Below are 14619 nucleotides of genomic sequence, written 5' to 3'. Positions count from 1 at the left end.
AATTTCATATGAAGATCTTCACAGACAGTTGAGAGACGGTGGGTGGGGGGGAATTTCTACCGCCTCTGCATCTATGGAGCTTTAAGTTTTTCACCCGGAGCCATTTTCTACCATCTAACTGTCACGCTCTGCCTCTGATTTATGGTAATGCCAAACCATTTATTACACTGATGGAGCATTTCTGTCGTGTTAAAGAAAAACACACTTTGCAACCTTATGGCTGGGGATGCAAAGGAATGAGTTACACTGTGACTCACTGATGGATTCAACCCCTCTCACTTCCTCTGTTTTTGTTGCTCCTTTTCTACTTATTGAAATTGTGCCTATCCACATATGAAAGCAGTTCTTTCTACAGCTGAATGAGCTTTGGCTCGGTCTGTGTCTTGGGTGAATAGTTGAGTGTTTTCTGTACGCATACCTCCGCTCGATCAGATCATCCCAGAAATCCGACTCTCAACTCTGGGTATTATTCTAGTCGTCCACTATAGAGGGTTGAGTTGATTTAGCCAACAATAGCCCCCTATTCTCAGCGCTGATCTCAGGATTCAGCCGCAGGACTCGGAGGTGCAGGACTCTGTCAGAGCCCCCCGAGTGTCCGTCCTTGAGTATTTGGTTCTATCAGCTGGGGAGCGGAGAGGAATGTTGCTATTAGGTGTGGGAAACCGTCTGCGGTAAAGTCCAAATAAATAGCCCGTCCGGTGCCTCACTCATCGGTGACACGGGGCAGCGCGGCCCCCTTGGGTGTTTGACCCGTCTGGTTCCATACGTTCTAAATACCTGGGACCCCCTTTTTCTGCAGCACCGCCACTCCACATATGACGACGGGGCTGAGAGATAAGCTCCCTCACCGCTCGGAATCTCTGCAGAGAAAATAGCCAAATGTGCGTCTCAGTTGGTCAGAAAGCTGATGAAAGCCATCTGTCGCTTTTTTTTTTTCCACTTTTCTGGACCCCTCTGTGTTTCCTGTGCCTAGATTTTTTTTCATGATGGCAGACCCCTCCGCTGAATGCTCCTCTCATTGCGTGACCCCGCCGCAACAAAGTGTTTGAACAGTCATCGTCCCCCCTCGTTTAGGGCGTGTAACAGCTTCTTCATCTGCCAGGATCAATAGCAGCCTTGTCTGTCACGCTCCAGCTGTGACGGATTCACTGTTGGCTGTAATTGACTGAAAGTGATTAGCGCTTGTTAAACGTGTCCATTTAGCACATGTCTCTCCTCCGGGGTCACTATTGTGCACGACTCAGACGGAACCAAAGACACAGCAGGGTGCCACTTTGCCAGAGACATTTCTACATATTTCTTCACGGAAAAAAGAAGAAAGTCACAGCTTTGTGCCACGCTGCGTCATTACCATCGTTTTAACACAAGTCTGAGTTTCACACTGCAGTCAATGGAGCGCGAATAAGCCGTATTGACTGAACCATTAGGGAGGTAAAAGTGTGTTTTTTTTGCACAAATGAGCAATGGAATGATACGCCAGCGTTCTTAATTGACTAAGAAAGCAACGGACACAATAATAATGAGAAAATCCTGCACATTTTTCATTGTCTAATAATTTGCCATGGACATTGATTTCTCTACAAATGAGAGGATTCGTCATGCGTTCTGTTCCATTCCAGGGTAATCAGGCGGTTTCTCTTCTATTTACACGCACGCACCACAGCGCTGACATAGAGAGATCCTCCCCATCAGCCAATTGGAGGATAATTGCGTGAGATTAACCTCCTGTCTCAGACAGTGAAACAACATTTATTATAAGTAGTTCTGGATGAAAATTGCTTCGTGCCATCAATTGCCAACCGTCGCTTGATCATTCTACACGCATTGTGAAGCTAGAAACTGTAGACCTGGGATATTACGACACTCCAAAGGTGCTTGTGTTGCTTAGGAACAAGCATCATGTAGAGCACTTATGCTGGTTTTAATCGGAGTCTGGCTCGAGCTGCAGCTCAGTGCGAGCCAGCTGTGATGTGCGGGGTCGTGACTAGACAGCGTGCGGAGGCTCCCATTGGTCAGTGACACCTCTTGCCTCGTCCTTAAGAGGTCGCTTGAGGTTCATGGGAAAGAAATCATTGGCACAGCCTGAGGAAATTACCTGCTTCCCCCATCAGACGTTCAGCACCAGATTGTTGACCTGACACTCCCTAGTTTGGCCTTGTTTTCTACGACGACTTTAAGTGTTGCGGCGGTTTAGCTCACGGGGGGGAGACTGACAGGACGGCAGAGACCGTTTATGACCTGAATCTCTGGTTAGATAACAAGCACGGTATTGGACCGAGACCGTCCACAGCAGGAGTCTGAGCTGAGTACAAAAAAGAACAGATTTATTGAGTGGAGCGCATATTCAGATGTTTCCCAACAGAAATGTGATCGCCTGCAGACAGGATTTAGGCCACAATGCCCTCGCCGCAAAGCAGTTACAAGAATGAGAGCGGCTCTCTCTTCTCGGCAGGGGAAATCATTTTTCAGTGATTAAAATGATGACGTGAAAAAGAATTGGCTCAGAGGAAGAGCCTGAGCTGTCCTGTGTGCCTGTGAGGCAGGTACAGGAAGATTCAGTCAGGGACAGAGGTTTTAAACATAGGAAGCCGGCCCAGATGGCTTCACTGCTGCATCCTTACCGCTCACCCCTCCCCTGGCAGGATGTTGGAAAGGCCGAACTCTCAATAACGAAGAGGCGACGGGGACACAGTGGATGTCATCCTCCTCTATGGTAACAATGAAATCAAAGCCAGGGCCTGCCAGTCAGCCTGTCGCCTGGCTCGGCCCGGCCTTGTGTCCAGATGACAGAGGAAGTGGACTTTATATGAGAGAGAGAGGGAGGGAGAGAGAGAGGGGAAGAGAGAGGGAGAGAGTGTTATAGCCTGAGGCCGGCTGACTTCACATCCCACAGATCAGGTCTGCTCAGTGGCCTGCCTGGCCTCCTGTCCCTCGCCGGACACGCAGGTCTATTTCAGAGCCCCTCAGCCTTTGGCCCTCTGCCCGACTCTCTGTGTCGCTGTAATAACTGTGCAGGACGCTCAGATCGCCGCCTGTGCGTTTCCCCGTAAACCGCAAAGTTCAATTCAATTTGGCTTCATTTGTTTTCTAACTGATTTGAAAGTGTCGTCCAGTCTGTGACCTCTGCTCTCCAAACTAATCTATACACTCCATACACATAATAGCCTGTGGATCGGTACACATACTGGAAAACTCTACATAATGTACTTTAATCTTCAACCTGGCTACACACACCTGTGGGATTGTGGTCAACTTATGGAAAAATGTAAATGTTGCTGTATTTAAAGGCCAATTTAAAGCCAAAAAGAACACAGTTTGGCCAGATATCAGGGCATTTTGTGTAAAAGGTTGCAGGGTTTCTGTCTCTGCATTGTGAGGTTCTGTTCGTCCCCCCCCTGCCAGACGTTCCCAGGTGTTGTGTTTGTATCCACATACATTCCCACACTTGAGCACTCCCAGAAGAAGGACATGTGCCACCGAGCGCTGCTAGGAGCTTTGTGCCTCAGCTATTGTCATCGTCATCCATCATTCCCAAATCGACGATTTGGGAACGAGGGGACATCTTATCTTCACACACACTACACTCTTGTGCAAACAGGTTCCAACATTGATTTGGACGATGCTACCAGGTTCTCCTTCTGGAATCAAATAGTCCAGCATACTGGCACACAGACACAGACACACACACACACACTCTGTTATCCCGCATTGTGCAGGCAAGAAAGAGGAAAGAAAGCTCTGAGTGAATGATGCTTTTGATTGCGCGGTAAAGTATCCTATATGCACCTTACTGTGACGGAGTGCCAGGCATCATCTCGTCTATACGTCTCTGCAGTGAAATAGAAACAGCTGCGTCTCTTCTTTTGCCGAGAGAGAGAGAGAGAGAGAGAGAGAGAGAGAGAGAGAGAGAGAGAGAGAGAGACGAAGCCTCGGCTGTGAACGTGCGTCCGTAGAAACCAAAGTACGAGCTGGGAGTGGAGAAATGAGCATTTTAATGACATTGATTCAGGGCAGGATATCATTCATGCAGGTTTGAAAAGAAGTCTTCAAACCATCTGAGTGGTTTGTAAGAAGCTGCACAGGAGGCTGTTTATTCAGCAATACCTTATTCTGACAATTTCTATATCTGTGAAATCCTTTTTGCGGGGCTGAATGACTCCCAGGGCGCATCCTCTCTGCTAAAATGAGCCTCTCAGAAGAGCTTTATTTGTTTGTACAGTCTTCCTCTTTTCCTGTTCCCGTCATGTGACTGATCAGGGACAAAACTACAGAGGAGCTGAGGAAACGCCAGCGAGCGAGCGGCAACGTCGTCTCCCCTTCGCCGTCCATGAAAAGGGGAAGCGAGGGAGGCATGAAGGTGATAAAGAAAACAGGAAATTTGCTAGAAATTGAAAAAACACGGTGCGGCGCCGTTCACACACACCCGGCTTTAATGTGTCCTCTGTCCTGGGAGGGAGGAGGGAAGGGGGGAGTGGCGTCTTTGTGCTCACCTTTGATGCTCTCGTCTTATGACTTGTATCCATATGTCTGTCAGAGGAGCTTCACATGTATAAACGGCTTATTGTGTGTGCGTGTGTGTGTGTGTTTATCTTACGCCGGCAGAAGTCCTCCAGAAGCTTACAGTTTTAATATTCACCGACTGTGGAAACTACAGAAATAGGAGCCATGAAGTGAGTTCAGATCCATCAGAGGGATGTAAATGTGAACAGGAGCTACAGAGCTACTGAGTTACAGAGCGGCAGAGCTACAGAGGTACAGAGGTACAGAGGTATAGAGCTGCAGAGCGAAGCTGCTGGTCTGTTTGGGCTGAAATCGGCACAAATGGAGCTCATTAAACATTTGGATAGGAGCCATTATTGACTCACACATTCGCTCTGGGAAAATGTCATTATTTTCTCAATTATGTTTACGATTCACTTTTGTTTGGTTCATACACGCTTGTAGCTATCAGACTGGAACACAGGAAATGATACAAGAAGCAAATCCTGGCAAAGTGCTGAGTCGGTGCTGAATAAAAGCAAAGGTAGAGAAGGTGACAAGGAAAAGAGAAGAAATCCTTTGAAACTTCTTGTAATTCTGCATCGATTACAAATCAAACCTGAGCTGATCCAAACACACATTGTTCTTATTCTTGCTGCAGCTCCCAAACAGTGATTTCATTGTTGTGTTGTTGATGTCATGGTGGTTTTAGGCTGATTGTTTAAGTGGTCTAAGCTTGAGGGGACAGTCCACTGCCGTCACATTCTCCTGCAAAATCACTCAATCCAATATAGATTTGGAGCAGCCGAGGCATTTGGCAGCTCCAAACCCTGACGCACAGACGGACTGAGGTATTGTTGTGGGCGCAGGGTTCATTTTATATCCTCCAAACGTACCATTGTGCTTTACAGTGAAACAGGTCAAATCTTGGCTTATCTGTCAACGCACAGCGACTGCAGATACATTGTGGAGCATCTGGAGGCTCTTTGTCGACCTTGATTCATTGTGCGTGTGTGTTTTTTAGTAGATTTTCTTTCTCACATTCCAAGAAAATGTGTTAACTTCTGCAGTAACCTGTAGCTTCTCCTCTCACCTCCTTCATCACTTCACGTTGTTCTCTCGTCTTGCTGTGACGGTTGGGTCGCAATGGCACTGAGTTCCTTTCCTTTTGTCGACTATTTGTCTCAGGTCAGACGGATTGGACGCGCGTGTGTCTTCAGAGACGCTTCAGACATGTTTAGAATTCTTCTTGTAAGTTCCTCAGAAATGAATTTTGATCAGGTCAAAGTTCACATCAGCAGCAGCTCAGTAAGGAGACGTTGTGCGGTCAGAAAACCTCCACTGTGACAATTCCCTTCCTGTTGTCAGTCAGTTTGTTTACATGCACACAAAGCTACTACGTCAGGATCTGATAGGATTCTGAGTCTTCCAAGTGCCTGCCAGCTTCCTGCAGCCTTTACTTGAATTTCCAGTTCCCATCTTTTGAGTTGACAGGTAGCAATCACGCATCCATCACACTCACAGGTACGTGGGGCTGACACATCAAAGTGCAGATAATGGATGCAATTGTCCTTGAACAGTTTGGACTCCTGGCACTCAGCGTGTGTGTATACATCTGGCACTTCCATCACGCCGGAGGCACGCCGACCAGAAACAACAGCTGTGCGAACCTATGCGTCTTGTGTGTCTAATGTAGTCATCTCTCTATACATTCCCACACGTCTGAGAACGAGGCTGGCCAACTTGTTTTCATCGCCTCTGTCTTCTTCTTTATCTTCATTATGTTTACCTCCCGAAGCGCGTTGCGTCTACGGTGCTTATCTCCTCGATCGCTGCCATTTTAAACAAATTTCCACCTTAAAACATTTCTTCAGGCCACTAAAACCACCATGTTTGCTCAACAAAGCCAGCTGGAGCAGGGTACACACACACACACACACACACACACACACACACACAGGCATCACGCCCTCAGTCTGAATGGGTTTTCACAACAACAGAGCCGTGGCATTTCTCAGGAGCAGTGTCATGTGTTTACCAGGCCGGCCGTCTCCCCACAAATGAAACCGAATCAGTTCCAGCGAGGGGTTCTTGTTTAAATCTTCTTTAATTGTCAGAAAGAGCGTTTGTTTAAATAGATTTGACAGTCCAAAGTAATCAGAGTGGCAGATATTGAGTGCATAATGAGCTGAATCACAAGGCTTAGAAAATCAATCGGGTCATTGCCGTTTCAAGTGCTTACATAGAGAATTGGCTATGGGATTAATGCTTATATTCAAGTCCATGAAAGTGCTTGAGAGGGCGTTAATGAGGAATCCATCTGTCTGAGGGATTCTGCACTTGTAAACTTGTGTGTTTCTGTTTTGTGTAATCACATGATAGCAGAGGCAGTAAATCACGTTTGCAAATATTGTGTGTTTTATCATTGTAGATTAACGGGCGATGTTGACGCTCATTGGTCGAATCTAATCAACCCCAAAGCTGCTGCTTATCTCTGCGGCACCAGCTGGAATGCCTGGGAAAAGAGAGGAATGATCTCAAATATGTTTTTGGCTCCGTGCCCCCCCTGTCCACATTTGTAAGGTGGTTGTCATCGAGCCAATCGCCAACCCAGGGCAGCAGCGGAGAGATTTCGGGCCAGGCCATCGTTTGTGATGGATAGATGTTGTTAGAAGAATAAACATTCTTGTAGGACATTGTAAGGACTTTTTGGTCTTTCATTGTAGCTTCAAGAAAATGGTGTAAAACAAAGAAAACAGAGAGAACATGCAGCACAGTGTGGTTAAACTTGCAGTAACAGTTTTGTTAGAGTAGCAGACTGTAAGAATGGACTCCTCTGTGATTGACAGGTGAGGTAGTGAGCCCCCTTGTGGTAAATTGTGGTATTTTTTGTGAAATTTTAAGGTTGTAGGCGCTGCAGAGACGTGCCGTTTGATACAAAAAGGAGATGGTACGTGTATCGGAAGGAAGATGGAGAATCTTCCTAGTTAACTCGTCAAATGTGGAGTTTCCATACGTCGCTCCAGACAGCAGGGGAATTGTTATGAATGCACCCAGACACCTTCTGACCTCTGACCCCTTGCTGGTGATGCAGCCTTTCAAGTTGTTATATTTATACCCTGAGTGTTCTGCTTTGTATGAGCTATCCTGAAGCCTTTATGTTTGAATCCAAAGCTTGTACAGCTCCTTGGAACGCGACTGTTTTGTTTTGAGCATTTATTGCACAGTGTGACAGGTTAATGTGCGCCGACTGATAAGATCCATAACGACCGACTAGACTCCTGTCATGAAATATACCACAAAAGGCCACAGCATACCAAGAAAATGTGTTTATTATCTTGACAAGATATGCTATCACCCAAGCACTGTGTTTGGTTTTCTTTGGCATTCACTTCACATATCTGTACCTCCGACTGATCCCAGCGTTTAATTACATCTGACAGAATGCAAACAATTACTAATGGGTTTATATATCGCCTCCAATCATTTATGTGCTCCGCGGGATCGCAGCGCCTCCCTTATCTGCCCGGCTCGTACTTTTGGAAACATAGAGTATACAGTGAGTCCATATGGAAGATGTTGACATCTGGCACGCACCGTCTTCATCATGTGTGTGTGTGTGTGTGTAGGGAGGTGGGGGTGAGAGAGAGTAGTCACCTTTGCGAGGCTTAGGAATGAACCCGATTCTACCTCGCTTCATCAATCTGAAGCGGTACGAGCCAACGCGAGAAAGGCTAGGTTCGGATTTAGGTTCTCTTCTTCTTGCCGACTTCCTCAGAAGTCAACCAGAGCCACTTAAAGATGACAGGCGACACCGAAGAGACCCAAAGTCAAGAAACGTAATCTGGTGCACATTAGCCTCACACTCACCCTGGAAATAGACCGTGTCACTGGTGTATTTGTCATGGAAGAGTTCAAAGCGCTCTTAGCGTGAGTCGGTGTGGGTGTAATTCCCTCTCTGCGCTCGCTCTCTCCGCTCGCTGACAGCCTTTTCTGCTCGCTGACAGACATATCAGCCGATCGCAGCACACGCCAGTCAACCGTGACATTTTAAGAAGGGATACGTGTTGCCTTTCCTGTCAGGGGCCCACGTGTGTGTGAATATGAGGAGTGTTTCTATCTCTTGGCGCATCAGCAGGCCAACGCGTATCATGGAGACTCGGCTCGTCCCTTCACAGATGTGCCTGTGTGTGTGTGTGTGTGTGTGTGTGTGTGTGTGTGTGTGTGTGTGTGTGTCGCTGGATTTGTGTATCATCAGATCCCTTAAGCCTTGTGTCTTTTCCCTAATTGTGCCAATTAGTCTAAATTGTCTGTATCTGTGTTTACCATCTGTCTGCGCCAAAGGTACATGTTCGTATTTATGGGATTTAGAGTGTGGAGTGTATTGTGTTCTCATTCTGACGTCCAACTCTGCTGTCCACAGTCGACACAGGAGTGACTGAGTTAACAATCCTATAATAAGGGAGTGTTTGCTGCTGGGATAAGACCTTCTTCTCTCTCTCTCTCTCTCTCTCTCTCTCTCTCTTTCTCTCTCCCTTGTCAGGAGCCATGAGGGGCCCCATGTTGGCCCCCTTGTCTCTGTCTGGGCTCTGTTTATCTACCTTGGCCTTGGAGAGACACTCTACCCTGATGCATTGCGGCTGTATGTCTGATTGTGAGCGGGGAAGATGAGACAAAGCCGTGTTGTGTTGTGTTGTGTTGTGCGAAGGTGCCGATGGGACTGAAGGTGGTGGCAGGTTCTCATATCAGCTGAGACAACATGTGAGGGAAACCGAGCTTCTCCTGTGGGGCCGAGTTAAGGATCTGTGGAAGAGGGGGCCCTTCCAGGCAGGAACGCCCTGCTGGGAGCCAAGCTGGGAATGATTCACCGACTGCCACCGCTTCCCAAGTCCCACAACAAGACTTGTTTGTTTTTGGCCAATACTGCGACATTGGCGATCCCGGTCTGCAATCATTCAAGTGATCTATTCGAACGACGTCGCCTCCTGAGCAAAGATGTTGACAACATTGCAACCATTATTGTTTTGTAACGTTTCAGAAGGTTCATTGATCGCGGTCATGTACATATTGGATTTCATTGTCAATAGTCGAGATTGCAACAAAGCCAGAAGTCAGGCGGTGTTTGTTTCATTCCCCTCAAACTCACCTGTGATTGAAAGATCCATTCATGCACTTCTCCATTAACATTAAGGTTTGAATCAATCGCCAGCTCGCTGTGGTTTTGACATGTGGACAGACGCCGTCAGTCTGCGTCCATGTGGATCATTCTTTACTGTAAACATGACTGTGAAAACATTTACAGAGGAGCTGGTGGCGCTCTATTGTGCTCTCTGGGCAGCAGGATGAGTTTTGTGTACAAGAAACACAGCTGTGCAGAGCGCTGGGGTTGTGATTGGCATGAGGTCTCACACACACACACAGACAGAGACACACACACACACAGGTCTGTGGATGTGTGTGTTTTTGCTGTACAGGCTGTGCTGGGGCAAAATCTTGAATATTTATTGGAGTAATTTTGGTCCAAACACAGAGTCAGATTTGACAAATGATTATTTCTTTCCTAAACTCTGAGCAAACCCTTCACCTCTAAACACCGTCATGCTCTACGCTCCGTCGCTCTGCTGATGGCGAGTGTGAGTGTTTCCCTCTGTAATCACATCCAGGTGGCTCGTAAGTCATGGTGACACGTTTATATATGATGGACCGGTAGGTGCAGAGACTCACTAAGCACTAACAGCACCCAGAGGGCAACTCAGGACACGAGCGGCACGCTAGAGCCGCCCCATTTTAACCAAACACGACTCTGTGAGATTCATGAATCAAAACCAAATGCTCTGGAACAGAAGTTCTAATGGTGTCGCTCTGTTTGCTCCATCAGGTCTGGTGATTGGCTTTTCTATGAATCCGCCCACCATTGACAGCACCGAGGACGATGTTGTGATCCCAGTCCTCCAAACACTGACGCTCACATGCAGGTGAGTCACTCTGGCTCGACACGCTCTGGCTCGAGACGCTCTGGCTCGAGTCGGCACAGAGGTTATTTCATCTGGAAGAGAAATATATTAATCCTACCAAGCAAAATCAAAAGTTAGGCCTCAGCTTCCCAATCTCTCACTATAAAATCCCATTATTCTTCCCCGTCTACACCCCTGATTTAATTAAGGGCCTTTGAATAGATTAATGTAGTTTATTAAGTTGTTTTGTTTAAGGGATTTTTTTTAATTATCCAATAACATTACAGCCAATTAAATACTATCAAATTAAGGCCATTTTGAGGTGCTGGTTGAGGTGTGTTGTTCATCGTAATGCATTTAGAAATCCACTTAACTATGCAAATTATCTGAAAACAAACAGTAATAAGCTGCCATTGATTTATTAATTGTCTCACTAAAAAGCAACAGCAAGACACCTTAGTTCACTTAAAACAACAAATGATCATTATCGTATAACTAAGGGGTTCTTGTACCTCTTACAATCTTAAGGGATTTTATTCCTGCCTTTTGAAATGATTGAGTAATTTTGTGGATTGTGATGAATTAAAGTGTTTATAAGGGATTCTCATTTTACATATGTACGTATATTTACAGTAAAAAGTTTTCCAGTGTGAAAATTTGAGACAGCTGCATCCCAGAACCACACACTCTCACACACACACACACACACAGACACACACACAATCATCCACCTGTCTGAAGCAAAAAATGATTTCAGCTCCTGCCTTCTCTCTGTGATAGAGGACACAGACTTCTTTACTCTAAAACCTCTCCCACTCTGAGTTATGAATCCCCTCAGTAATCATCCTTCATCCCAAATCTGCGCTGCTCTCTGCCAAGCCGCCGCTCTATTAGACCTGCTTTCTTTAAGGCGCTAGACAAAATCACGTCTCTGGAGATCCGCTGGTACGTTTGGGTTTTCTCCATCTTACTTCCTCAGTAAGCCTGAGCTCCTCCGAGTCCATTTTACTCTTAACTATGTTCCATTTTGCAGATGGAGGGGCCGAGTATTCACGAGCTCTCTGAATAGGTGTGTGAGTTTTGGGAGGCAAATTTTCATTCATTACACCGTCTGTGTGTGCAGGCGGGCGGTAAAAGCGTCGCTCTCATTTTTCATCTTGATTCCACTCAATCACGCCTCTCACAGAGCCTCCGGGTTCACATGTCCAACCATAACTGGGTTTATATGACAAAGCACAAAGCAAACGTGTGTGTGTGTGTGTGTGTGTGTGTGTGTGTGTGTGTGTATGTGTGTGTGTGTGTGTGGATGCAGAGATGAATTTATAGGATTTATAGGACACACACACAAGCACACCAGGCAAGTCATTGTATTGTGGTTTTGATTCTAATCCACCTTTCTCATGTTTCTGTCTCGTGACCTCTGACCTGTCCCTGTCCCTGTCCCTGTCCCTGTCCCTGTCCCTGTCCCTGTCCCTGTCCCTGTCCCTGTCCCTGTCTCTGTCCTCCTCAGGGGACAGCGCACCATGGCGTGGGTGTGGCCGGATCCGACTCTTGCGGGACAGGAGCTCACTGACCGTCAAGCCCCGCTGGTCGGCGATGGCAGCGGGGCACCGGGGCAGAGAGTCGCCTCGGTAACGGAGTGCGCGGGGCAGCCTGGGATGCCGTACTGCAAGAAGCTGGCGCTGGTGGGGGCCCGGGCCTCCGACACGGGTCGCTACCGTTGCAACTACAAGGACGTGGACGCCATCATTGACGGGACCACCGCCGCCAGCGTCTATGTCTTTGTCAGGGGTGAGACGCACACACACACAAAGTCCAACTCCACTCAGCTGTGACGTGTTGTCCGTGACACTGAAGAAGTCACGCTCGCTCAGGTTTCCATCTGGAGAGATTCTGCTCGCTGTGTGTGCACTCGGTGTGTGTGCACTCTGTGTGTGTGGACTGCAAATGGAATCTGTCAGTGTTTGGTTTGTTGTTGTGGGCGAATGGAGAAGTGTGTTTTGCTCCCCACGCACACACACACACACACACACACACACGAGAGGAACGAAACCCTGTGGAAATGTCTCATTTTGTGTGGCGAACCAGGATGAAGGACATAGGCTGTGATTGACAGCTGGCGCACAGGTCCAGAGTGACGATAATCAAGAGTGACAGCCACAAAAGAAACACGTCTTCTATGAAATAATATTCCAGTTGTTTTCTCTCTTTGCTGGTCAGAACAGAGCACGGAAATGTTTTTAGACAAAGTTTTTAGACCTTGAGAAACATTTCCTTTCCTGTTTTTTATTTATAGAGCGTCTGTGTGTGTGTGAGTCATCTTGCTCAGAGACTTTTGCCTCCCACTTTCATTTTCCCGGGCTGTGACTGGGTTGCCTGGGCCGTGGGGTTCCTGTCGTCTCGTTTCTTTTATCCTCCCGAGCTTCACAAACTAAACCCGACCTCCCACTGGACACAGATCTGTTGTTTTCAAATTGACTTGAATATCAAAGTGGCCTCCAGGTTATTAGAGCCGGACCTTCAGCCCGGACGCGGCGCAGACGGGGATGTTCCGGGGAAATGAAGAGATGCAAGGCGTTTGATAAAGACGAGGATGATGAAGCTCATTTCACTTTTGTAATTAATGAACTCGGAGCTGATATCTGCTGCACCGTGTTTCTTTTATTGTGTGCGAGCTTTGTTGTTGTATCAGAACACAGCAGAGTCTCTCCTGCTTTGGTTGTCTGCTGAGGTTCACCTGGGTCTGTGTGTGTGTGTGTGTGTGTGGGTGGGTGTGTCTCCTCCTTTCCTTTCCTCACCTCTCTGAGCCGTGTGAGGCAGATGATTGTCATGTGGAGGATTCCTGCTGACCGCTCCGCTCATGTGAAGCGCCTGTTTATCCACTTTGACAAGGTGCCAAAACAGTTTCCACAGATCTGACCAGGGGGCTGATCACAAGCAGATGAACCAACAGCCCATAAATTACACCCAGCATGCAACGGGGCACATGTGAATTCAGTTAACACAGCCAGACCTCGACACCCTCCACCCCCCTTTACCCAATTTGTGTTGCTCACAATCATCTGAACACACACTATATTCCCACACACACACACACACACACACACACACACACACACACACACACACACGCACGCACGCACACACACACCCCCCCCCCCCCCCCCCCTTGGCGGAACAACTCCTCCAAATAGAATTGCTATCTAAATGCCTTTGGTGATTTATAGAGAATTACTCAAAAGGCAGCCGGTGTGTGTGTGTGTGTGTGTGTGTGTGTGTGTGTGTGTGTGTATTACCTCTCTCACCTGTGTGTGTGTGTTTAATGCACCACAGGGCAGAAGTGTAAACCTCCAGACAGACAGGTCTCCTAATTTGGCTTCAAGCGATTGATGCAGGAATAAAAAAAAAAAGAGTGTGTGATTGTGTGTGTGCGTGTGTGTGTGTATGTGTGTGTGTGTGTGTGTGTGTTTGTGTATTTGAACCGCAGGCCCTTTGTAACAGCATTTATAGTAGGATTGAACCCAGAGACCCTCCATCACTCTCTGGATACTGTTTTCCATGTTCAATCAGGATGAACTCCCGCCCGCGTGTTCTCAGGGGTCGTTATCGTGTACGGGTGACAGGTTTGCCTGTCGCTTGGTGAATTGCACCCTGGGTAATAGCTGCTCTTATCCCAACGTGTATCAGGGTCCAGCATTAACCACCTGTGTGTGTGTGTGTGTGTGTGTGTGTGTGTGTGTGTGTGTGTGTCTCCTTATCTGCATGCAGACCCCGAGCAGCCTTTCCTCAGGAGAGGGAGTCACAGCGAGGCCGGGGGAAACGACCTGGAGACCATTTTAATCACACGCTCCTCCTCCCACATCGTGGTGCCGTGCCTGGTCACAGTCCCCGATCTGAACGTGACTCTTCACACGGTTCGTACTCGCCCCCTTTTGATGCGTCGCACTCTTTCTTCCGGCTGTCAAATGATGCTTTAAATGATGATAAGCGTGTATGTGTGTGTGTGTGTGTGTCGCAGTATCGAACCCCTCTGGAGCAAAGCGGCATGGCGTGGGACAACAAGCGAGGCTGGGCGATCCCTCGACACATCTTCGACAGCACGCCCATGAGCCTATTGCATCTGGTGTGTGTGGCCATGCTGGGAGGCAAAGAGTTCCAATCCACCAACTACCTGATACACACTACA

At 47.5% G+C, this 14619-nt stretch overlaps 1 protein-coding gene across 1 annotated transcript in view; it reads left to right on the top strand.

Moving 5' to 3' along the window:
• The window catches only part of flt4 (fms related receptor tyrosine kinase 4), a 33485-nt gene that overhangs the window by 1861 nt on the left and 17005 nt on the right, over positions 1–14619 (top strand). The window contains exons 2-5 of the mRNA XM_076162831.1: positions 10358–10454; positions 11944–12224; positions 14202–14347; positions 14452–14619. The exon at positions 14452–14619 is cut by the window's right edge and continues 1 nt beyond it. Of these exons, the coding sequence (XP_076018946.1) occupies positions 10358–10454; positions 11944–12224; positions 14202–14347; positions 14452–14619 (692 nt within the window). The remainder of the gene's footprint in view (positions 1–10357; positions 10455–11943; positions 12225–14201; positions 14348–14451) is intronic.

This window comes from Genypterus blacodes, unplaced genomic scaffold (genome assembly GCF_046128005.1).
Source record: "Genypterus blacodes isolate CSIRO-AG114 ecotype Tasmania unplaced genomic scaffold, CSIRO-AGI_Gbla_v1 ptg000128l_1, whole genome shotgun sequence".
In the NCBI taxonomy this organism is placed as follows: Eukaryota; Metazoa; Chordata; class Actinopteri; order Ophidiiformes; family Ophidiidae; genus Genypterus; species Genypterus blacodes.
This window is presented reverse-complemented; position numbering and strand designations above follow the sequence as displayed.